At 42.6% G+C, this 25710-nt stretch overlaps 2 protein-coding genes across 6 annotated transcripts in view; one reads left to right on the plus strand and one right to left on the minus strand.

Moving 5' to 3' along the window:
• MEAK7 (MTOR associated protein, eak-7 homolog) lies at positions 1 to 11728 on the plus strand. Of its 2 annotated transcripts, none has more exons than XM_048958985.1 (8): positions 1 to 430; positions 1636 to 1812; positions 4129 to 4359; positions 4971 to 5115; positions 5715 to 6152; positions 6624 to 6742; positions 7887 to 8066; positions 9305 to 11728. In XM_048958985.1, exons 2-8 carry the CDS (start codon positions 1645 to 1647, stop codon positions 9428 to 9430), a joined length of 1407 nt encoding a protein of 468 aa, XP_048814942.1. In that variant the 5' UTR covers positions 1 to 430; positions 1636 to 1644; the 3' UTR covers positions 9431 to 11728. The 2 variants fall into 2 exon arrangements, with proteins under 2 accessions (XP_048814942.1, XP_048814943.1); XM_048958986.1 differs by lacking the exon at positions 1 to 430 and adding an exon at positions 516 to 596 and having other exon boundaries at positions 9305 to 11727.
• The window catches only part of ATP2C2 (ATPase secretory pathway Ca2+ transporting 2), a 22315-nt gene continuing 8310 nt past the window's right edge, over positions 11706 to 25710 (minus strand). For 2 of the 4 annotated variants that reach the window (XM_048958974.1, XM_048958975.1), the window contains exons 11-27: positions 25468 to 25534; positions 24117 to 24241; positions 21864 to 21961; positions 21137 to 21238; positions 20207 to 20296; positions 19147 to 19248; positions 18406 to 18562; positions 16881 to 17051; positions 16250 to 16347; positions 16115 to 16165; positions 15620 to 15786; positions 14879 to 14947; positions 14690 to 14806; positions 13990 to 14137; positions 13304 to 13399; positions 12857 to 12998; positions 11706 to 12177 (exon numbers count right to left, since the gene is read on the minus strand). In XM_048958974.1, coding sequence (XP_048814931.1) covers positions 12065 to 12177; positions 12857 to 12998; positions 13304 to 13399; positions 13990 to 14137; positions 14690 to 14806; positions 14879 to 14947; positions 15620 to 15786; positions 16115 to 16165; positions 16250 to 16347; positions 16881 to 17051; positions 18406 to 18562; positions 19147 to 19248; positions 20207 to 20296; positions 21137 to 21238; positions 21864 to 21961; positions 24117 to 24241; positions 25468 to 25534 — 1913 coding nt within the window. In that variant the 3' untranslated portion in view covers positions 11706 to 12064. The remainder of the gene's footprint in view (positions 12178 to 12856; positions 12999 to 13303; positions 13400 to 13989; positions 14138 to 14689; positions 14807 to 14878; positions 14948 to 15619; positions 15787 to 16114; positions 16166 to 16249; positions 16348 to 16880; positions 17052 to 18405; positions 18563 to 19146; positions 19249 to 20206; positions 20297 to 21136; positions 21239 to 21863; positions 21962 to 24116; positions 24242 to 25467; positions 25535 to 25710) is intronic. The other 2 variants (XM_048958977.1, XM_048958976.1) reach the window with 2 other exon arrangements.

The raw sequence follows: 25710 nt of genomic DNA on the forward strand, positions 1-25710 counted from the left end.
TGAGGAAGGCCAGACGTCCTTTAGGAGCCACAAGAGAGGCCGTGAAATCACCGTGTTTGTGCAGACAACACGGTGCTGACTGCTGAACTGGTGCAAGGTCAGCAGAAGCAGAATCTCTAACCCTGTATTTCTAGAGCGAGGCAATGCCACATAGAGCTACGGTATGGAGTGCAACCTGAAGAACAAGAGACAATGCAATCGCATCTGAGACTGTTCACAGAAATACCGTCTCTTTAGGCATCAACTCATTAACGCTGATACGAACCGGAGCACCACAGCAGACCCAGCTTGAGAGACGCACCGCGAGCGAGGAGGACGGGCAAAGAGATTAAAAGAATTTACGACCAGAGCTTTTGTTTCTACATACGTGCAGTCAATCATCGCGAGGACGCATCCTCGGCCGTGCTGAAAGGCTCGGAGCGAGCTGCAGGTAGCTTTAGCGCACACCGCCACCGCGCGGCTGCGAGGCGGCACCTGCTGTGGCCGCAGGGGCGGAGCCGCGTGCTGAGGGGCGGCCCCGCTCGGCGCCATTCCCGCGCGCCGCCGCAACGCGTTGCTCGGCGGGCGCCCGTCGCTGAGCGGGGCTGTGCGCAAAGGTGCGGGGCGCGGCGGGCGGCGAGCGGGGTGTGAGGGGACGCCGCGGGGCTGCTGTGGGTTGGGTAGGAGGACGGACTCGGCGTAATGCTTTTTTCGCTATGAAACAAGATCAGGGTGGAAGTAGCAGCCCTGAACCGAAAGCGAAGTGCCGGAAGTGGTGTGGAAATGGAAAGCAAACCGCAAAAAAGGGCGGATGGTGCAGTTTGTCTTCCGTGTGCGGCTGTGCCCATAAGACGGGGACGTGAAAGGCTGTGCTGCCGTAGTGCAGCTCGGGATGCCGGGCACGCTGCTGGGTCTGTGCTGCTCTGAAACCTCGTGCGTTTGGCCCAGGCAAACCCCCAGCCGTTCAGTTAGTCGCTGTAATGCGGGTGAAGCCTGAGACACTGAGAGAGGTTATAAGCGTAGCGTCAGACGTTTAAACAAAACACACGAAGGAACCCAGCGCCTTGATGCTGTGGGTGGCAGCTGCCAACTGGTCCCGCAGTCATGTGAAGCCATGTGGTGGTGGCGTGTCTCCAGTCGTACCCTAACTCTGTTCGCCCCCCTTGTTTCCTCACGCATTTCTGAGTCAACTCATGAAGAAAAACTCCTCGTGCGATCTTCAGAGTGATGGTGCTGCAGTGCTGTGTAATATTGGCAGGCGCAGCTTCAGTCTGTTAATGCAGCAGGAAGATGCAGCATCATCTGGCATAAACAATCCATAAGTAGGCTGTTACCTTCGCCTTACTGATGTATTCCAGCTGACAGACTCACGGTCACTTTGTGCCAGCTGATTTAATCATTAAATCATACTAGTTTTTCCATTTGATAAGGCCTCGATGACGTTTGAGTTGGTAGACAGGGTGGTCTAAGCAGAGAGCTGACTGTCTTTTTTTGTCACAGTTACTGCTACACAGTTAACAGTAGTTTCTCATCAAACTCATTCAATTGCTCCTCTTGTAGAACTTGCACTGGTATGTCAGGTTGCTCTGTGTGTCTCTTGGGACTGTTGTGATACCGTGCTGTGTTTGCGTTTATTTTCCTTTCCCTTTGCTTCAGGTTGAAAAGATGGGAAATGCAGAAAGCAATGCCTATCGGAACCACCTTTCCAGGTTTCTTCCTGAGGAGCAGTCTGATGTTGATGGCGTATTTGATACCTTAGTGGGATCAAGCAGCTCAGCAGCAGCCAAAAATGGAAAAGCTATGAAGAAAACTGTCACTCTGGAAGCACTGAAGGCAAGGAAATAAATTATTCTTGATACATCTGGAACAGTGTATTGAATGCAGTTCTAGAAAGGAATTAAAGACATGGCAATAATTCTTTTTAAGTCTTAATTTAATAATATTTTGGGGTAGGACACGTAGTTAATATTTTCTTACAGTTTAAGCTGAGAAATGACTTCCAAGTTGGTATTTCTCTCCTGAGTCTTCCTGTTGCATCAATTTCCAGCTTTCCTGATCCTGAGATATGCTGGGAGGTATGAAAATACTTTTACAGAATCTAGAAAAGTGGGAGGAATGCTTTTCCCCCAGGAATCTGTACGTGTAATTTATTTATGGATTTTCTCAAGCTGTCACATCTCTGTTTTTGACTGTATCTTTCTCCCTCAATTGCATCGCTATCTAATGTTCTCACTTGCATCAGGAGAGAATTCAATTTTGCTTGATTAAGCTGTAGCTCCCTATTTTATCTAATTAGTATATGTTATGCTCTCTGATTACCTTCGCATTCATTTTCTAATCAAGAAAGAAGTAGAAAATGATTCATTGTAATATTTCATAACTTCAGTTAGATAGGAATCAAGTGGCCAAATGAATGTAGTATTAAAGTGCATTGGTACATATGCTACCCAATTAATGGACTTAAATTAGAACCACGTCAGAGAGGCAGGATATTTTAAGGTATTTAACAATGCATCTGCATACAGACCAGCTTCAACTTCCTTCCAGCCTGGCTGTTTGTCAGCTCTCACCAGTTTGAAGTAGTGTTGCTGCTGCCCAGTCTTTCAGTTCTAATACCTCCTTCCATGAATCTGGTCCTTGGTGACCTGGAGGAAGTTCTTTTTCTAGCTTTGCCCTTCTCTCAATGGGATGTTTGATGAACCTTTGCCTATTCCCTTTGCTTTCCCTTTTGCTTGCCAACTTAAATCTTTGGACAGACTGCGTGGAGGTGCCTAATTCCTCATTACAGGGGTGATTGCAGTGGTGTGCCTGCATTGTAGGCTCCTGAGATTGACTGATACACGGCATATTTGATCTAGCAAGTCTGATGACATTGGCTGGGCCCCACTTACAAACTCTGGTGAATTCAGCTTTAGTACAAAGAAGCTGCGTGGCTTCTGGGCCAGAGCAGGCTGCACTGCACAGTTGGAAAGCAGAAAACGTAGGTATCTCTAGATAATTACTTGAAGCCCTTTACAACAGGAATTCTAAGGTGTCAGAGATGTGTGTTTGTTAGATGTTTTCTAAACCTTCCCTTTCTACTGTTCTACTTCTCTTCACCTGCCCTGTTCCCCTTGAGTCTGCTCTTGGAATAACTGTAAGCATAACAAAATAGTGCAGCTAAGTGGTGGGTGGAAAGGATGTGGAGTGGGAGGGTAATACTGCAGTGTGTCCAGTGTCATGTTTTTAATGTTGTTTCCTGCTGCCTGTGTTACTTCAGGCTCATGCAGTGCTGCTAGAAAGCCTCTTGAAGGCAGCTGTACCCCCTGTGACTGTCCCTCCCTCTACACGAAGCTTTCTATTGTGTGTGACTGTGGCTTTACTAATTCTGCTTCTGCTGAAATCAATGGGAGTTGTACCACTGACGTCAGCAGAAGGAGGGTAGAGCTCAGCACGTTACATCTCACCCTATAGGCACAGCAACAGCCATTAACATCAAATAGGAACATCCCTGGTGGCTTTGATAGGGGTGGTATTGAGCCAGCAATAGATGGGTAATAGCAGCTCTGCTGAATTGATCAGCAGTGCTTTTATGGAGGTGGGGCTCTGCTGATTTTAGTGTAGTCCCCACTGGGCCATGCCTCAGGTCATGTATTCAGCATGTTCTGCACTGTGCCTCACACAATGAAGACACTGTAATAATATCCTAGCATAGAGATGTGTTTTAGATGACTTATTTTTAAGCCCTGTCATTAACTGGAACACTGTGAGTACTTCTTGAACATGGATTCAGATCTCTTTGTGGTGTTGTAATGTGTGCACACGAATTGAAGTCTAACTGAATTCAGTGGGCCAGTCACACAACTTAGGTGACCAATCCCTGAGTTCAACTGTCTTAGCATTAAGGATGCCTTATGAAACTCTGATGACCTCCGTTCTGTTCCACATGCATTGAGTGAAAAACATTGCCCACTGCCTGCACTGTCATGAGACCCAGTCTGAAGATGCATAAAAAAACCTTTCTTCTGCTTGTGATTTCTACTCATCTGTTAGTAAAAAAACCTTTGCTCATAGCAGTATATCTCAGTGCACGTTAGCTGTGTTCTTCATTTCAAAAGTATGTGTTATTAGTTTAAAAATATATATTTTTTGCTATTTTTCTCCTTGTAGGCATATATGAGGGAACCACTGCCAGAGCAAATGACTGTTAGGCTGTACAATGGAATGAGAAGTATTGACCTGACTGGAAAATCGTCTGCACCCAGTGACCACATTGCTAAGGAGCAGTTTGTAATTTTCATGTCCAACCTCTTAAAAGGAAATGCAGATGAGAAGATTACCATAATAATGAGAATGATCTCCACCACGGAAGGACCTGTGAAGGGCAAGGAAATCCAAGAGGTACACCAAAAGCGAAATGCATGTTTTGGGGGGCAGTAAGAGAGCACAGACTTTGGTAGGTAATCTGAAGGTAACCCTTAGGACGCAAGATGATTCAGAACAGATTCATGGCTGTTTTTCACTCTGCTGCTGACCTGCTGATATTGGATAGACGGCATTGGCTGGAGTCAGCAAAGAGTGAGGTATGGCTGGTGCTTCTGGGAACTGAGCTAAATGTAGCATTAGCCACAGGGTAGTTCAAGTAAATATCTTTTGCAAAGTAGAATTCATCAGTGGCTTCTACCCTGCAAACCTTCAACCCCTACCCATCTTCTGCATTCTATTTTACAGGGACAATTTGGGAGGTGATATTTAAGCCTTATGACACTGATAAAGTAATTACAGAATCACAGAATTATAGAGGTTGGAAAGGACCACTGGGGATCATCAAGTCCAACCCCCCTGCCAAAGCAGGTCCCTTGGGTAGGTTATTTCTGACTTCATGAGAGGAGATGCTTCTGTCATTGGGATTACAGCATCAGTACTGCTTGGCTTTGCCCTTAGAAAGTCTTTGGAGCACTGTGCAACGTTATTTAAGAAATGATGGCATGGTGATGTTTTAACCTTTTAAGTTCACAGAGGACCTGATCAAGTCTGTAGTCCATGTACTGAGCTACAGGAAGGAGCTGAAAGGTTGGAATTTAGAGAATACCAGGGATTCTGCAGGTGGAATAAAGGCTCTGTCTTCTCAGCTTCTATCAGAATTGAAACTTGCAGGTAAGCAACACTGATGTAGTACATCCCAAAACATCACAGAGCTGGCATAATCTCTAATCTCAAAAGAAATTTGCTCTTTGTGCCATAATTCAAATGACAAGACCTGTTTTTCTAAACCTAGTGCTTTGAGAATAACTTGGGAACCTTTGATTATTCTAGCTTTCTCCAAAAATTCAGGATTGAAGTCACAGTTTAAGCAGACATGCAAACCTGTTTTACAAGTATCTGACCTGCAGGTGACATTTTGATGCATCTGCAGATGTTTTCTGATTGTATGTCATTTTGCAAAGCCCAGACTTACCTTTGCACTGTTGTAGTAATAGATTTTGCTGTTTTCCAAAGAACATCTCATTTGTTGTTATACTGTGAGCCCACGTATTTTAATTATTACAACCCAACCAACGTCACAGGCTGATGTTTCTCAGTTCTGTGCATGCATCTGCTCGATGTAGTTGACAGCTACACGAGTCTCTGCCTTTTTGTACATGATTTTATGTCTAAATAAACGAATATCTTTTTTACACTTAAAAATGAACTGATTGTTTTTCTAAAGGAAGGTACAGTGCAGCTTACTACTGTTTCCGTGTCTTATTATTTAGATGGGACAAAAGCTGTGAGTCCTCAGCTGATGGAGATGAGCTTTGATAGAAGTGTCATTGAGGACTGGGTGTACCGAGTTCCACAAATCTCAGCTTTCCTCAGCGTTGTTATCAGGCAGGGCCTCCATGTCCTGCATTCTCTCCCAGACCAAACCAAAGACATAGTCAACTTGGTTCCAGGCTGTAAAGGCATCAAAGGAAGAATTGTCAGCCTCTTTGACATCCCATCTGTCATGTACATCAACTCCCATTTGCCTGCAGAGCTGCAGCATAAGTGGAGGCTTTTATTTTCTTCTAAACTGCATGGAGAAAGCTTCTCCCAGCTGTGTGCACACATAGTGAACAAAGGTCCCTGCATTTTGATCCTAAAGGATGTAGATGGCTGTATCTTTGGTGGCTTTGCATCTCACTCCTGGGAGGTGAAACCACAGTTTCAAGGTAAAACTCACTTTTTTTTTTTCTCCCTGTTAATATCTCACAGTTCAGGAAAACATTGCTTATTCTGCACAGGTACAAGGATCCAGTCTGCTTAATGGATATTGTCATTTTATTTTCATAACAGATAGCATTTCTTATAGCTCAAGTGTATTTTCCCGTGTCAAAAATAACATTCATTTTGGAAGTGTGTTAAACTACATACCAAGTTCTTGCTCTTGTGCCTGGCCAGGCATATTGCTGATGAATGCTTATCGTTTGTCTGTCATTTGATAAGACTTTTAACGCTGCAGGACGTATTGATCATGCTCTCCTTGTCAGTGAAATCTGTCAACTCCTGTAGCTCATAGGTGAGAGGGGAAGCAACGCAGCGTAAATGTTGAAGCAGCGTTTAAACAACGCGTCCAGCAGATGGCAGTCTTTCATTTCAGAGCTGCTGAGCCGGTCTGACCTCAGATGTTTTTCTCTTTGCAGGTGACAATAGATGCTTTCTGTTTTCTGTTTTTCCCTCTCTTGCTGTGTATACATACACAGGATACAATGACCACTACATGTATTTGAACCACGGCCAACAGACAATGCCAAATGGACTCGTAAGTACTGAGAAATAACAGTTCAGAAAGTTGGATTCATGGCTGAGTTTTGGAAGTGTTTTGTTTTTTGCTTCTGTTACTTTGAGCTGATTTGTTTCACTTCTTTTTTCTGTGAGGATGTTTCCATTCTTTTCTATGCTATTTGTCTCACAGTTACTAGGAGGACTATTATTATTTGCTGCCTGAAATCATCAGTATAAGGCATGAACTGTGGATACCAGTGAAGAACTGTCTGCAATACTAATAGAGTTCTTACTTTTCTTTATAGTTGGCACGTATACTGAAGTACCACATAACTAGGATAGGCTTTGTTCATGTCTGGCCCAAGCAGGCGGGCTTGGTGCAGGTTTGGGTTCTGGCGATTATGGCAACGATGTGTGTTGGGTTTTTTTTCCCCAAGTTTTTTGGGAGAACTGGCAGCATCTGTCCACATTATTGAAAAAGCAGGAGCTGGCTGAGCTGTGGAACGGAAGAGCTTTGTATGGCTGTTCTCATTGCCACAGTGATTGTTTTTTAAGTGATGGAATTAGAGCACAAGAGTTTTCTGTAGGCTGCTGCTGTGTGGGTCCTGCAGCAGAAACTCCCATTCCTCAAATCCATGAATGAGCTCCTCAGATGCAGAGGAGTTTCTGCAGAACCACAGAACGATTTCTATTTGGAACAGTGTTTTACAGATCCGTTGTGTTATGTGCCCTAACTTTGGGAATTGCAGGAGACCGAGATAAATTTGCAACACAGAAAACAAACAGCATCAAATTGCGTTACCCATTTCTGTAGTTACTTTTCTGGATGGAAGAGATGCAGCTAAACCCAATGCTTCCAATCTGTTTAAAATGGAGCTGTCAATCAATAAACAAAAGCCAGTGAGCTGCATTTCTGGCACAAGGCAGAGCTGAAGTCCTTGTAAATCCTGATATTCTGTAAAGCACACAGGGAGGGCAGCATCACGCGGGTGAGTTCTTATTTGTCTTCAGGAATGCTGGATCCGTGCACAGATCAGGTTCACTTAGAATATGTTTCCAGCTACCCACTGGGCATGGCATAAATACAGAACTTGGCAGTGTACCAAAGTCTTGCTTTCATAACTTGTCTGCTCTGTTTTACACGTGTAGCAAAATGCTCAACGTGCTGCTTTGGTTTACAGGGCATGGGAGGGCAGCACGGTTACTTTGGACTCTGGGTGGACAGTGATTATGGGAAGGGACACAGTAAAGCAAAACCTCGATGCACCACCTACAACAGTCCTCAGCTGTCAGCTAAAGAGGATTTCACACTGGATGCCTTGGAAGTCTGGGCAGTGGGAGACATGCCTGAAAGTGCAGAGGTTGGTGAACAGGGCTGACAGCTGTGAAATGGTGTCGAATTGGAATGGGAGGAGATGCGAATGAAAAATGTGCAGTTTCGGTTTTCTCATTAACAGTGGCTCCCTACTGTAATGAAGAATGTTTTCTTTAACTCTGTTAAAGAGTTAACATTCTGTTCCAAGAAAATTGCAAAACAGTGAAACGGGTGGGAGTTCTAGTAAGAAAAAGAATCAGGAGCTGTGAGGTGATAGAAGAACAATACTCGATTCAGAATTTCTAGAGGCCTTTCTGATACTGAGGAGTGGCTTCAAGGGAGGAACCTCCTTGGAGGGGTTGAGTGAAACCCAGTGTTTGTAAAACAGAAACAAAGACCTAGAAGTGCAAAAAGAAGTCTCAGCTAGAGCTCAGGAAGAGAACTGAAAGAAGCAAAACGTTTCTTTATCAGTGAGTTGCAACTTACTGTTGTTTTGCAGTAGATTAGCCATTTATAATCCTTGCAGCTCCAATCTCAGCACTTCCTTATCTAACAGAGACTAATAAAAAAGCAGCAGGAGCTGCATTTAAACAGCTGATACTCTGTATAGAGCAGTGATATTTGAAGTGCCTAGGAAACCTGCTTTCAGCGGGGATACAAAGAGAGAGCTTTGTTGCTTAAATAGTTTGTGATTAGATTTATGTCAGTCTTTCTGCACCTGGCTTATCCCTGGCAATTAGTATGAGACCTCTTTCCTGTCTCCTCTGTCCCTGCAGTTCATTCTGTTATTAAACTGCCTGTTCTGCACAGTTGCTTGGGTTTTGTTTTTTTTTTTTTATGGCTGTTTTTGTTTTAATTTTATATTTCTTTTCATACTAAATTAATGTATCCTGTCCGCTCACTGGACACAAAGAATTTCTGAATAGAAACGGAACAAATTGTTTACAACAACTGTTGAATTGTACTTGAATCTATTCCTTAAAAAAGAATTCACATCCGTGCTGGAAATTGAGGTCAGGCTCATAGCTTGAATGAACCTGAAACAGTCCAACGTCCTATCAGACATTTTGTTCTTACTATTTTGTCTATTTGTTCTTACCATTTAGTCATTTGATGTATCCCAGTGAATCTTAGATGCCTTACTTGAAAAGAATGCTTGCTTCATTGTGACAAACTTGCAAACCACATTTCTTGTGGACTTTTGAGTGTGTCTCTTTCTGTAGCTGAATGCTGATTAACTCTCAGTGACAATGTAAACTGACTTTATTTTATTTTGCTTTACAGACTAAAGGTAAGAAGAGTATCCTGGATGTAGACCCTGAGGCTCAGGCCTTACTAGAAATGACTGGGAAAAGTCGGCACAGCGAAGGTTTACGAGAACCCCTCGAAGATGAAGATGATGATAACTGAAAGGATTTGCTCCTCCATGTTAATATTCCTCTTTTTTTCCCCCTTATACTTCCTTAAATATCTAGAGCTACCCTTAAGCCTCACACTTACACATTTAGGGTTCAGTGCAATATTTCTGCCTGAAGGGTTTTACCTGAGGAGGACAAAATTAACTACATACTTCAGAGATACCTATAATTAAGTGCCAGCTGACTATGAAGAGCATTCCTAGTAGATCTGAATTTAAAAACAAAAGTTACTGACAGTACTGCATACTGACTTGGGGAAGAACTGATGTGTAGTTACATGAAAAAGTGTAGACAAGACATTGATTAAGGCACTTATACCTCATCTACATGTATTTATTTGTATGCAATCAAATTAGTGCAAATTTTATTATAGCTTATGTTGGTAAGCACAGAAAAGTCTCATGATTCCATATGAAGAATGTTATTAATTTGCTCCAGTTAAATCAAGTGACTCTAGGGGCTGTAAGAGGGGCAGAACTCTTAAGAATACAGAATCCACTTTGATGGTAATACTTGGATGAATTTCACTAAATATGATTCTGCAGAAACCTGTTGTTTTTAAACATAGTAAAATGAAGCCAATGAGTCAGTCAGTCATATTTATGCTAAGAATGAGCAAACCCTGGGCTCCTGGAACAAACATACCTCAGCAGAAATTCCCTAGGGAGGAAGGTGCCTTCTGCAGTGGCCTCAAGTGGTGTAAAAGATGGGACTGTGAAATGGATTAAGCAAGAAACATCCACAGGTAATTGTGAATAATAGCTGCACATAGCTGTAGATAAATAAATGAATGGAAGTCAGGCTTATGCCTTTAACTCCTGTAAAGAAGACTGCCACACATTTTATTTCCACATACTTAATCAGCATTTCTGTATCACAAAATAGATGACAAAAGCACGAAACGTCACTTGCAGGTTGGGATTCTGATCGTGGGGCATTCATTCGTTCTCTTCTATGTGGTCTTTTCCTCCTTCTGATGCTTTTTATAGAGAACCAGATTTGAAATTCCAGGTAATCTGCAATTGTGTCTTAATGTAGATCCCACTTCTTTTAATTAAGGTATATATGCATTTGTCCTTGAGAGGACAGCACAAGAAATCACTCCAGCCATATATCCTGCAATTCAGCTGTGCATTCAGTGCCACTTTTAAGTGGTGTACAATAGAAAATGCTGTGCAGACAGCAGCTCATTACATGATGCTTTCTGTAAGCGTGGCAGTGCTGACTTCTGTTTTATTGTCAAACTCCCACCAAACAGCTCAGAAGTATTCTTTGCTCAGGCCCCATCTGCACTTACTAAATACTGCCGAAGCAGAGAGCATGCAGACACAGCTGAATTTCTGGAGTTACACAGTAAGTAAACACTCAACTTACCTTTCCCCCCCCCCATAGTGAAGCAGAGACTTTTTTTTGAAGACAAAAACCACTTGTAAGGATATTTTCAAAACAGCAAGCAGGGAGGGTGAGTTGCACAAAGCTGTTCTTCACCAAAAATTATTACAATTGCTGAGTTTTCTTCAAATTAAACGGTGTCAGTTGAGCTGGTTCTGTCTAGGCTATGAATTGAAGGTGTAATCCTGGTTAAGTATCAGCTTGTGGAGATTGGCATAGCATTTTGAGCTCCAAAATTCTGTTTTATGACAAGTTTAAGCCTGAGACTCTTATGTTCACTTTATAGTTTTAAGTGGAGAAGACTGATACCACGGCACTTGCAGCAGATGTCAGTGAAACACTACTTACCCAACCCAAGCAGTTGGGATTGTTCAAGATGGGCATGGAATAACCTCAACTTTCTTTTTTTGGATTGAGCAATCTGTGTTTAACACATCAGTAAACATCCAGAAAATGTGCCTGTTCTCAGCAGCAGGCTTGATCTAAACATCTCTCACTTCCATGCAGTTGTTGACCCAACTTCAAAGCTCAACATCCTGTGCTCTTGTGAGAGTAAGCCTCTTCCCCATTGAATCCATCCACCACTGCTCACCAGCTCAGCCAACCACTTTGCTCCTTCTAGTTACACAGGGACAAAAGAACCACTGCAGTGTTCAGCAGAGGCTGACAGGAGTGCTGCACTTTAACTTTCAACTCTCTGTTTGAAAACTCACCCCAGATTCCTTTGGAGTCTTGTTGGATCAAAGCTAGGGATCACAGGATCTGGAAACGCTATGGATTGGTGATAGAAGTGCTCACAAAGGCAGTTCTTTTCAGCTAATTTAAAATAAAAAGATGGGTCTAAATCAAGAATCTTCTTCAGATATTTCTGTGCATCATTTTGAAACATAGAATTTTATTAATAAAAATCACTGTGATTTCAATAAATAAAACTTCAATTTATGCACAATAGATTTTTCTGTACAGGTGTGAAACTGCGTTACTCTGTTTGGGGGCTACCAGCATTCTCAACACAAAGATCAATGTTATAAAAATATACCCGATCTTGCTTTAAAACAGGAGTCATTCCAGAGATGTCTGTAGACAGCTCCCGTAGCTTATGTACAGTGCACAAAAGGAACAGACTGGAGTGGGAAGAAATGTTTGGTACAGATTCACTGGGGTGTCTTCGGAAAAGATGCTATTGTTAGACCAATGCATTGAGTTCCCCAGCATCACAGCTCTGCTCTGGGCATCAGTTACTGCATTCCTTGGTGTGCTTCTGGTGGCAGCAGTGTTTTTCACAGAGTTTGACCAACTCAGACACGATGAAAACTGAGGAAGCCAGTCCAGTAAGAAAGAGCAAGTCTGTAGAGAGGAAACAGAGCATGGGCAAACACAGTGGGCAGCTGGATTTCGTGTTGGGCTGAGGGTCATCCTTCAGTACATACCTGTTCTGGTGCATCAGCACAGAGGTACAGCCTAGCTATGCTCATGGTAGTTGCTGAATTGGAATAGACTTGTCTACTGTCTTGTCTATTCTTGTCCACAGTAGACACGCAGTCACAGCTGGTACAGCCTACGTGATGGCTGAACATCATTGATCATTTAGAATCACTGAACCCCACTTCCTACAAAGTTCCTAATGTAAATATGATATAATTTAACACGGTACAGTTTGCTCAGTCTGATTCAGATGGTAAAATATGCACTGCATTTCAACTCAGCAACATTTACCGAGCTTTTTGCAAAATGAAGCCACTGCATAATGATCCTGGATAGATTCATTTAATGAAAAATCATCAGACAGAGCTCATGGAAAATCTCAATCTGCCTGCATTTATGTACAGTAAATCAAAATTGAAAACCTGGAATATCATTAACTACAAGCATTTTTGTGTAACTGCTTCTCTGTATTTAGGTATACGTGCCACTGCCTGATTGCTCCCACCAGCAATCTCACGGGAGCTGTCACGTAGCAACTCTGCAATTCCACCTGCTTTCTGAAGTAGCTGAGAAGAAGACAGATATGTATTTTGTAACTTACCTAGCACTCCTAAGTTCTCTGTCTGGAAGATCTTCTGTAATGGAGGGACGTATATAACAGCCAGCTGTCCCAGAAATGACCCGAGCACAGAATACAAGAACATGCGGTTTCGAAAAAAGCCTATTTCCAGTATCAGCTTTGTCTAGAAAAGAGGGAAAAAAATAAAAGGAAACACAGCATTTCCCAATCTCCTGTCGGTATTTGAACGTCAGGCCGTGTCTTTGCACATAAACTCTGCCACTATTGGGAGTACTGAATTTACATGAATGCTAACTCGGGCAAGAGCTGGACAGCTGAAAGCATCACAGTTGAACAACAATGGGTAGCAAAGATGATAAAAATCACACTGCTCTGAAGGACTGTTAAAAAAAGCCTTCTCATGCAAAACGTTTGCATTCTAGTGGGTTTTCTTCAGACCAGAAATTGTTGCTGATACAACGATCTCACCTGAGAACGACACGTCAGAGCATTGAAGAGGTCAAAAAACACGAAACACGTGAAAGTCATGGTTGTGGTCCGGGGGGTTATGCCACCTTTAGGATTCTGAAGGCACACACACAATTCCAGGGGTTAGTTAAGCCTTGCAACAGTAAGTCCATGCAATAGGTGAACTAAATATTCCCTGTAACGGTCCCAGGCAGTTCAAAGTACAGTCGAGTAAAGGAATAAATCTACTTCTAGTTTGTACAGGCAGCATTGATTTCTCCCTGCTAATTGCTGGGTTTATGATCTTATCAACCCTATTTATAACTGATGCAGATTTTGAATGAAGCATATTCTAAACTGCGTTATCTACACCGTTACAGCACTAATAATTTTAACTAACCAAAATGTGTAGTACTTACATGCTTGATATTCTCTACATCTACAGAACTCTAGAGGCAAAAGCTACCTTGGAGTGTTGGAATCGTTTCAAGTCATAGTTTTCTCATTCTAGATAGGAAGGGTCAAATAAGAGACAAAACAGGAAGGCAGAAACAGAGCAAGGTCTCTGGCTTCCTAACACTCTGCCCTTACTAATCCTTTCCCACTGGATGTATTTCAGGGAGTCAACGTGTACTGCTTTCAGCAATTGCCCTTCACTTCGTTCTGCACCCTGATGAAAACAAGATACGATTGCAGATTTTCCTCACCTCCTTCCAGAAGACAAAGAGGGTTCCACTAATGATAATTAGAGCTGACATGAAGATTTTCAGGATCAGTGATTTGCTGAGTATAGTGTCCGTAATACATCGGGGTGGCTGTTTGATTGTATCCTTATCAACAGGTTCAACTCCCAAGCTGCCTCAAATAGAAGAGGAATGCTGCATTTAGTTAACACAGGTTGTCCTGAGATGATACTGCTGGTAAGAGAAGATGGATCTGGAAGATTAAATTCTTTTAAATAAAGCATGAGAGATGCCAGTGTTCTGGCAATGTTACATAAGGCTGTATTATCTGTGAGAGCAAGATAAAAGCCCTTTTTTGTTTTGCAAAGCAAACTGCTACAATGACATAATATTAAGCTATCATAGTGCATCGTACCCATACATCATCATAGAGAGAAAGCTAGGGGTAAGATTTCAGCCAACATCCCTCCCATAATGAAGATGCTGTAATTAGCAGTTCAATGAGGTTCTTGTATCTTGTGATTTTGGTTCCACCCCAAAACAGGAAGATGTCAAGCCTCAAGTAAGAAGCAAGTAAATAGCTTCAGGAGGGACCAGAAGGGAATACAAGGACAGCTTGTCTTATTTAGCCATCAAGTGATTGGCACACCGATAAGAAATCATAACAGCTTGTGCTCCTAAGCCAACACAAAGCTGTTACGTTGCTCATTTGTCTCTTTTATACCTTTGGGCTGGGGGCCCATCCATGATGATGTTGATCCATAAGATCTGCATGGCATTGAGTGGATTAGGTAGGTTGAGCACTGTTGACAGAGTAATTAAGCTCAAAGCTGAAATGCTCCTGCAAAGCACAAAAGGAGGTTTAGTCTGCATGGCCTTGCTTCCACTGCAGTTAAAGCAAACAAGAACTTACGTGCTCAGCTGGAACCGGACAAAGTTTTTTATGTTGTAAAATATTCCTTTTCCCTCTTCTATTGCATTCCTGGAAGGGAAGGGAGAATGCATTTAATAACTAACATTAACAGTGTTTCACACAGAGCTCTTCCTATGACACTTGAAGACAAGTTACCTTCTCCAGCTCTTATCTCAGCTGAAATAAAGGCCTCAGCTTAGAAAGAGGAGAACAATGTATCTTCTCAGTCAGAATGATTTTATCAGGACTAATCGATCTGAAAACTGTGGTTCACGTGGCCAGGTCTTGGTTCATAAAGCAAACACGTGACCTATTATATCCTCACTCTACTCTACCTTCTGTGCTTGTTGTTACAAACCAACGGAGTGTTGCAAATTATGCATCTTTCCTCTGAACTTCTTGCACAAGGCAGAGGGAACAAGTTAAGATTACCCAGACCTGTAGGCACTTATAAATCTCCAGGTAGCTACAGTAACTGAGGAATCTCTATAGCTACAGCAACAAGAAGCCAGGGCTTTCAAGTAAAAGCTAGGTTTGTCACCACCACCTGAAACAAAAAAGTTATTGCAGTACATGCAACTGAAAGTGAGCCAGGCCCCGCTGAGGAATTCATCTCCACTTACACGTCCTGCCTCTTGTGATTTTCCCAGGGATAGTCACATAACAGCCTCATTGCAATGGATAGCCAGAAAGCACCTGAAGTAAGAAAGGGTCAGGTACTAAGGAAGTCTCTGAACCTACATTACTGTTGAGAAGTCATCGTCCACAAGGATCATGTTGGCAGCCTCTTTGCTGACATCTGTACCCGCCTGCCCCATGGCAATCCCAATATCTGCAGATTTCAGAGCCACAGCATCGTTAACACCATCCCCTGTCATTGACACAACGGCACCAGCTCTCTGCAGAGCCTGTGGGGGAGAAGAGAGGAGGGACTCTGAAGCCAGGAGAAGAGAAGTCCTGTTGGCAATCGCAGGGCACTGAACTGAACTGCTGCACAGTGTTGAATGCAGACTGCTTGTTAATACCAAGCATTACTTGCATCTCCCAAATGACCCAGGAGAGGTGTGCACTAACGATATTGTTGTAAGTAGTGCCAATGCTTTAGCTTTGGTATTCTGGTCATCTAAGTTTGAGCTGATCTTGTCCTGAGAGACCAGGTCATTGACAGAACTCCTGAGGCCCACCCTGTGCCTTATTTTTGCCAGGTTTACAATGGATTTGAGAAACTTTCAGTACCTTTATGATTTTTAGCTTGTGCTTTGGACTTGTTCTAAAGAAGATGGAAATCTGAAAAACAAAAACACATGATGGTATGAGATGGATGCTAGTGGAGATGGAACAAGGCCTTGATACTGTGTTCAAAACCATTACATTTTTGACAGTTGATGAGAGTTCTGACTCTGCCACTTGATCCAGCTCTTCCCCGGACATGGCTTTCAGTTTTCCATTGCAGAGACCAATATTCTGCCCTGCAAAGAGAAACCCAGAATAAGATCTGCTCATCAGCTCTGGAAAAAGGCAACATTTCCTGACTTGAGGAGCAGGGGCAGCAATTTAAGAGCTGATGAAGGCAGTCACCCTGGCAGCGTGGAAGCAATGCAACACTCAGGACTGGAGCTGGTACTGTGTCCAGCCCTCTCCTCTCTGCTGCTTGCACAGCGTACTTCTAAAGGCAGAAGGCAAAAATGGGAAGCACAGATGCTCACACTTGGAACATTAGCAGAGTCCATAATCCCAGCAAGGCCATTTATCTCATTTAAGGACATTAAGGCTGAGATTTTGCCATTTCTTGCTCTAAAATAGCACAAATCTACAGGAATTTGGCCCATAGTGCACAGCTGTTTTATTACTGCATTTAATATTTGTTTCAGTGGAAAAGGCAGGAAGTCAGTGATATTTAGAGCCTCTATTACACAAAGAACGATACAGATAATCATTGATAGGTAATGTAACACAACACTGGACTGATCTGACAGAGTAGGAAGGAAACCAGGTTCATTACCTATAGCCACAGCAGTTTCCAGGGCATCTCCAGTTATCATCTTTACTGAGACACCAGACTCAACAAGGACCTGCACAGCTTCTTTCACTCCAGCCCTGGGGGGATCAATTATTCCAACCAGGCCCAAAAAGGTCAGTTTGCCAAGTTCTGAACCTGAAGCCAAAGCGAGTACTGGAAACAGAGGAGGGGAAAAAAAAGACAAAGCAAAATTACTTATAATTCATTTCCGTACATTAAAATGAACACTTAGGGGAGATCTTAACTTTTCAGTTTTCCAACTGAAAAAGTCATTCAAGCCACATATTCAGATCTTTTTATATAGGAGGCTCAAAAAATTGCTCTGCTTGAACAGCATTTCTGTTTCCTACATTTCCCTTACAATTTATTCCTATCCAATTTAAATACCTACTAAGTCTTCCCTAAAAGCAGGCAGATTGAGACAGTGCAACATTAGAGCAGACACTATTTAAGTGCTGTGTAAAACAATAGTGCCCCTGTGAAAACAGAAGTGTTTGAGGTTTTATTTTAATCTACAATTTGAGAAATCAATCTGGTTAAACTAGTGAAACTTTCATCATGTGAAGCAAGGCTCTGAGCACCCTGCTTCTGTTCTCACTGCCCAACCCATTTTGTCCAATTGGTCCTGAATAACTCTGGGATATTTTGCCAGGTGTTCAGGGCAGCGTTGCTCTGATGACTGAATCACAAGCTCACAGCAGCTGCCTCAGCTAATTGCTTTTCTTTTGGAAGGTGATTTGCCATTCACAAGCCAGATTTAGATATTGCCAAGCAAGCTCCGTACACCAGTTACTAACCAGAAGATGCAGGACTGGAGAACACATACATTAACTACATCTTCCAGACCTCGCTGCCAAGACATGTTCTCATTTACTTACATCCTGAGAACACGTGAAGGAGATGAAATGTCTCTGTTACTGTGTGAAAGTCTAAGATGTTTCTGATGTGATCTTTCAGCAATGAAGGAAATGCCACATTTGTAACAAATTCTCCACTTTGTGCACTGACATGAAGTCAGGATCAAAAGGAAATCGTTACGTTTGGTCCTAATAAAGAATTGAAATAAACATCAAATGAAAATGTCAGGGCCCAAATCCATGCTCTGATCCCCCTTCACAGTTGCTTTTTGTTGCTCTTAAAACAGCTCTTCAAAGCAAAACTTGGCAGAGCACTGACTGGATCAGGTGAAGCTCTCAATGCAACTTTCACTCTGTAACTCAGATGATCACAGCGCTTCAGGGAAGAGAAACATTCACTGGTACCAGTGCTTATTTTCAGCTCCTTTCAAGCTCACTAAGTTAAATCCAGCAGGAAGGAAAAAAAATAGGGAGAAAAAAAAGATTAATGGTAACCAACATCCAGCAGACTAAAACCCTTGCTAGACTCTGACACGTACTATGGAGAGATCGTGCAAGTGATGCTAAGGGTTAAGCCTCTGCCCACCCTAACCAAAACTGAGCAGGAAGGTATTGGGGCACAACAAGGGACACAGGCAGCAAGGACTGACCTCGTAGACCTGAGGAGCCCATTCTTTTCTCTTCCTGCTGGTAGGAGGCTTTCTGCTGAGGTGTGAGCATTAATGAGATGCCACTGCTGTTATACATAGTGCAATGTCGAATCACTTCTTCAAATGCTCCTTTCATGAAGTAAATATCTTCCTGATCCTTTAGAGGGAGAAGATAATGTATTTTATCAAAGGAAAAAAAAAAGAAAGGGGACATTAAAAAATACTGGCAATGCATAAAGCTTTTCATCTGATACAGACAAAGTCCTTTCCTTGCTCTTTTGCCTGTTTCATAACATGCCCACCTGCAAGTGTTATTTATAGGATGCAATGGCTTTGCTTGGGCCATTTTTCATGCTCAGCCACTGCAGACACAGCCTGATGAAAGGGTATGAGTTGTTCACCCAGAGAATATCATCAGCTAAAACAAGCTCCTTATTAAGCAGGGAGGGAAGAACAGCCAACATTTTCTTCCAAACATCACATCTCCCTTCTCCTGCCAGTTTTCACCAACAGCTTCTGTTTTCCTGATCAAACCACTCCACAAAAAGAATTCTCCTATTCGAGCACAGCACTACCAACTAAAATTACACCCAAGTCAGGAATTCTGAGGTTTGCTCAGTTTCTCCTCCTGATACACTTAACTTCTGAAAGCACTGTTTGCTGAAGAGATACCATTTCATGCCCATTGTTGAAGTGCACAATTAGAAACACGAAACCAGCCCACAGGACTGCTTGCTTTACCTGATTTTTCAGTGTGCATTTCACAGCCATCCACTTTTGTTCGGAGCTAAATGGAATTTCCTTCTTTCTTGCATAAATATCTTTTATGTCAGCTAATTCCATCTGAAGTACAGTAAAATAAGAAGAGCACTGTAATGCTGAACAATGCCAAAGCTTGTCTTTACTTTTTATGGCACAGCATATGTCAGGAACTGACCATGTACTTCAAAGGCAGTTGTATTTTATAGAGCACAAGAGAAAGCATTGGGAAGAGTAGAATCTCTACTTCAAAAAGATCTTTCCCCTTGGTGCCTGATATGGGATAAACCAACCCATAGTTTGAAGCTTTTGCAAGAAGCACTGGGCTCTGTGAGAGCACTAACCATGGAGCTACACTGCTGTCCAGGCCCTCAGTGGGGCTTTGGATCAACTTTGTTAGAGTTACAGGCTTAACATGAGGAGCTAAACCAGATGTCTGCATTGCTTCATCAGCCACCTGCTGTGACTTACAGCCCACCTGAGCTCAGAGGGCCACAAGTTCTGCAGGGTTGATCTGATGATTCCTTGGGGTGCTTATGGCCTTCTGTCTCTGAGTATGAGTACAACATCCATTCAAAATTCTTATTTTACATAATCATGTTCAGAACAATGTAAACAGCTATCAAATGATCCAAACCCAGGGTGGCCCTATGCTATGCTTTCCAGCATGGCCAGTTCTTGCTTGTTTTTCACACTCATCTTCCTCCTGAACTCTTAACTTGCATCCAGAGGAAATGTAAACAGCCATTTTGGTTTGAGCTCAGAAGAAATCTATGCAGAATAGCTGCACTAATTAACCAAGCAAAACAATTACTGCTGTTGGCACAGAAGCTCGGGGAAGGTGTTTGTCCATGACAAGAGACTTACATGGGAGAGGTGTACATCTACAACCCTGGGAGAAGAGAAAAGGAAAGAAAGGATAAAAGCAGTCTGCAGGCTTTAAAGAAGTCTGATCACTGCTGTCAGACTTTACAGGTCCAGCTTGTCTTTTTTTATTATTATTTTTTGAATTCTGGAATATTTTCAATCTCAGCAATCTTACCTTCATTGCGAGAGCAAGAAGAGCTCCTTCTGTGGGCTGTCCTATCACACTGTTTTTCCTGATAATGGCATTATTGACCACGCAGCCAGCCTAGAAAAAGGGAAGTACTCACATGGCTCATTTCTTCTAGCACTAAATTAATAGCTTTTTCCATCTCTTTCAATGAAATAGAGAGAGAGATTGCAGAATGAAAGCAACCACATCCCAAAAGATGTACTACTCCCTATAACTGCACCTCCTGAGATAAGTTCTTGTGCTTTCTAAACCTGCTTAATCCACAGAATGTACCTTATTTTTGGGTAAATTCTACATTTTGGACAAATTAACCTGAAGCAAAATGCTATATATATATGTATTTTTATATATATAGATATATATATATCAAACTAACTTCAGAAGTCATGAAAACTCAGACCTTCCTACCATTGCTGCTAATGTGCAGTATGGGTACAGTAAAGCCTAACCTCCATTTGAGGCTCCAGCTCAGATCGTTTCACTGTTCAAACACTCCACCTCAGCCTACACTCAAATGCCCAAGATTATATTTAATGCCAACATGAAATCCAGAGGCTGTGGCAGTGCATTTACATATTGATTGCACAGCTGGCTCAAGTCTAGAGTCTGTCTACATTAAAAACCTGAACATGGTAATATTAATTGCCCTGTCCTCTGCCAGAATCCTAGTTTGTTCCATAACATCAGTGACACTCAACTTGATGACTCTGGCCTTTCCCTGCACATCTTGATTGCTGCCTTTCACCAATTAGCTTCACATTTCACATCATGAGTACTTGGAGAATTTCTCCCTGACTGCACTCACCAGGCAGCTTAAGTTACAAAAGAGATAGTTTCACACTCTTCACCCAAAACAATCTATGCTAATTAAAACTGAATGCAAATAGGACAAGCTGATTCATAACTTATACTCACCTCCACTAGTTTCCCAACCGAGACGTTGGAAAATTCTTTAAGTATTTCCTTTGATGGCAGAAGAAAAACATTTCCCTCTCCATTGTATCCCACCCCACTGACCTGAGGAAAGGAGGGAGGGAGAACAACTTTCTCAGTGCCAGACAGCACTGCACCACGTCTCCACACACTTCAGAAAATTTCTGATTTTGAAGGGATTTTTCTTTCTAGCTCAATGCAACGCGGCTGGTAACGAATGCATATTAAGAAAACATAAGGACAAAAAGAATCAGCTCGTCTTCTGAACTCAAGTTCTGTGGAAGTGCCGTGCAGCTCAATCAAGAGATCTTGTTCTTTGGTTGCAGTGGGTTCACTGGTACTGTTAAAGCCCTGATCATGCCTGCATTTATCAACTCTGCAAGCAGGTAAATGAGCCAAATATTAACGCACTCATAATAAATATTCCTATAACAGATAGATCCACAAGGCTCAACAGCAGATTTCAGTGTTTACAATTGCAGAGAACAGCAGATGAAGTCAATTTGTTTATGTTATCTGAGTGGCTTTTGTACAGGCAGAGCTGGGCCTCTCCAGCACTGCAGAAGTCCCTTCTCTTTGGACAAACCAGCAATGAAATGCTTTTTTGGGACTGACTCAACGCTCCGTATTTGGGCTTCACAGAACTAAAAGCAAGTCAGCCCCACTGAGCTTGAATAGAAAAGCCCATATCACATCACCACCTCCATACCTCTGCCTGGAAGCCATCTGAGGTCACAAGTCGAGTCACTGTCATCTCATTGGCAGTCAGAGTGCCCGTCTTGTCTGAGCAGATGACATTGCAGCAGCCTGATGCAAGGAAGTTTTTAAATCAGAACTCATTAAGTTATAAGGAAAGGATGACAGGAAAAGAATTTGATTATGCTTCATGGTATTGTGCAAGTAATTTGGTTGTGAGATGCAGTAGGAGACATCTGAAGATGTCTGCATTGTCCGAGCATCAGGTCACGAGCAGCCAAAGAAGACCATCATCTCCAGAAGGTGACCAGCATATCCAGGCACTGCATGCCAACAGAATGGCTATTATTGCTATGTTCCAAGAAGTATCAAATTCTCACTCCACCACATGCTTCCTCAGATGGGCCGTTTAATTAACCTTTGCTTCCCTATCTCTAAGTCAGGATAAGCACTTTCCCAACTTCCCAGAGGGTTGTGATGCTAGAAGTGTTGAAAACTGCTGCAAAAAGCACTTTAAAATCCAGCTATGAGTGGGAGCTGCCCCACTCATGCTTTGCTTTGTGACAATAAAGCATGTTTATGCCAGGGCCCATTTACAGCAGAATACAGCGAACAAGGGAATGAGAATAGTTAACACCATTCTATTTTCCATTCTCAGAAAGGGAAAAAAGATGACTTTAGCACAAAAGAGAATCAGACTTCAGCTCTGTTTGAAGTCTGAATATCTTCCCTAGCTCCGGAGATGATTGTACAGTTTAGCAAAGACTCACCAATATGATGATTTCTAGGTAAGAGCCTGGAGAGAATAAAATAGATTGGGCTGTGAGTAAATTAACTGCAGTTTTGACTTGACTAGCTTTTCTGTGCTATCACCTCTAAACCAAGTAAAGCTGGAGGATCATGGCCTCAAGTTGCACTAGGGGAGATTCAGGTTGGACACTAGGAAAAATTTATTCTCTGAAAGAGTGATCAGGCACTGGAATGGACTGCCCAGGGAGTGGTGGAATCACCACTGCAGGTGCTCGAGGAACATTTAGATGTCGTATTGAGGAACATGATCTAGTATGGAAATATTGGTGGTAGGTGGATGGTTGGACTGGATGATCTTGGAGGTCTTTTCCAACCTTGGTGATCCTATGATTATTTTTCTCCCTTTGAGAAGTTTACCAGACGCTGTACAATTTATGTATGGAGAGTACAGTTTTTTCCACTTCTAGGTCACCTGGCAGAGTACCTGACATCTTACAGTATGTCTATTTGGGCACAACCCTTCCAGAACAAAATTCTTAAGGAGATAAGGCAGTCTCAGATGTCTGGGTCAGGGCAGGTACAATAAAATCAGGGTGATAAGATTCCTTAACTGCAGAACAAACAAGGGCAGTTCAAACAATAGCAGCATTTCAAAGGCAGACAAATCTTAGCTGAAGATCCAGCTGCACAGCAGATATCTTGAACTACCTGGGCCAGGCTTGGCACTTGGTGCACATTTTATGAGTGGTCCTAAATGCACAACATGTTTGCCCCTTCATATAATTGCCACAGTGACCAAGGTCAGAATAGCAAAGCCTGGAATACAGTGACCTGGGGATGAGGGCCAGTTTGAAGATAAGGAATACTTTCAAAAGAGTTTATTCTGCCACGTGCTGCGAGAGTGAGCTGGATGCCTTCTCAGCATCCTCTCTTATCCCTACTTCCCACAGCTCTTTGAACACGAGGGAGATGGCTACACAGACTACAGGAAACCAGATAGTTTTGTCTATGCCATCAGGCTCAACTTGAGGGGCTGCGAGGCTTTTTAGCCAGACAGCAGAGAAGTGGATGGCAGGGACCTGCAGGATGGTCCCATGGAATGGGGGAAAAGGAGAAACCCAGCCTTTCAACTCAAACAGAACAGGCAAGGCTGCAGAGGAGTACTGCTCCCCATGGGCCACTGCTGTGGGATGGGTTGCAGCAGGAGGAAGATGTCACAATTGATTTCTCTCTGCATCACTCCTAAAAGATGACAGCACCTGATCACATTACTGTCACTAAAGTAAGGGAAAAAGGTGAGGAACATGAAGTAGCATTTAAGTTTGAGGGGGTTGCTCAGGCCCAGTAAGCATATTCCAAGATAGAATATACATATTTTCATATTAAAATAATAAATAAGTAATAATGCAATTAAATAAAGTAATAAAATGATAGAATAAAAATCAAACTGAGGCTCACTTGACCTCAGTCGAGTTTGTATGAATGACCAAATCCTCTGGCTCCTCTGCAAACTCACCTAAGGTTTCTACGATGGGCAGCTTCTTCACAATCACTCTTTTCTTGGCCATACGAAGAACACCCAGCACCAGTGTCACAGTGACCACGATGGGAAGGCCCTCTGGGATGGCAGCCACTGCCAGGCTGGGGGCAACAGAGAGAAAATGGTTTCAATGTACTGGTTAGACTGCAAGTGCTGGCCAACCATTGCAAAGGGACATCTGTGGGGTGAGTCTTCCTGCCTACATGGGCACATCTGAGTGGAAGTGGGCATTGCTAACCACTGGGACTGCTGAGAAAAAAAATAAAAAGCAAGATACCTATCCAGCCCTTCAACATTTTCCTGGGTAATTTTGACAAAGCGTTCACTTTTCTTTTTCACATGGTTGAAGAGCATTAACTTCTGGTTCAGCAGGGATTTAGAGGCTAGATTTCATTCACTTGGATGGAACGTAAACTCTCCCTGACATCACATCTCATCTGACAGCTACTGACTCCCATCCATACACAGCCCCACATCTCCTACATGTGGGTACAAACTACATCAGGAGAGCATGAGCTGCCCAGGTATCTCTATGCTGTGCACACTGAAGGGGGCCAACATTAAAGCCCACAACAGCTGGCATGCTAGGAAAACTCAGACGCTGGCCATATCCCTCCTTCACTCATTTCCTTGGGTAACCGAGCACTTCCACATGTCTCCAAAGTGTAACCAAGGAGGACTTTCAGCCACGGGCTGCTCCCCTACATTCAGACTTAACTGCTTTTCTTTGCCACCACACCTCATTCCCTGTTGCTCTGTTGTCCCCCCATCTGTAGTATAGTTTATATTTATTTATTTCCATGGAAAGCTTTTCTAAAGGACTCATTTGAGAGTCATGACAACATCAAACAATAGATTTTATGGGCGCTACTAGAAACACATGGTTTATTATGTTTGATTAAGAGCTTGCACATGCATTTCAGGTCCATAAAATACACATTCCTGTCATTATGTGTAAATTTAGAAAGTACAGCAAAGGTTAATATTTGCTGTTACACTCCCACTGAATTCATAGTACAGACAGGAAAGGACACTCATGGCAAGGTGAGCTGGGAAGTGCCAGTGAAGATTTTCAAAATACTTGGTTCAGAGAAAATAAGGAAGAATATATTTGAATGTAATTGATTTCCAAAGACATCCATGCTTCTTTTTCTGTTAAACTCAATTATAAAGCCAACGTTAATCACAGCGGGTGCAAGATCAGCATGTACTTCAGAAGGATCTTATGCAAGCTCTCTTCTGTGAAGTGCCCATTGTTTTGAACAGAAAACTCCCTGGAATGTATTTCAGTACAAATCAAAGAGAAAAGGAGCTTTCAAATCCTTACCTAACTCCAATGGTGAACATGCTGAGAAGATGCTTTCCTTGTAACCAGCCAATGAGCATTATTAAACCTGGCGGGGGAAAAACATCAAATTAAAAACACTGAGAAAAGTATACCTCTCCAATCTGCTTTAGCTGCTGTTGAAGAACGAATTATGCAGCGAAGCCCCCAGATCTCTGCTTCCACCTCCCAAAATCTCAGAAATTCCCACCAAGTACTTTTAAAAGCAGCAGCCCTGGATCACAG

The sequence above is a fragment of the Lagopus muta genome, chromosome 12, assembly GCF_023343835.1.
Source record: "Lagopus muta isolate bLagMut1 chromosome 12, bLagMut1 primary, whole genome shotgun sequence".
Classification (NCBI taxonomy): domain Eukaryota; kingdom Metazoa; phylum Chordata; class Aves; order Galliformes; family Phasianidae; genus Lagopus; species Lagopus muta.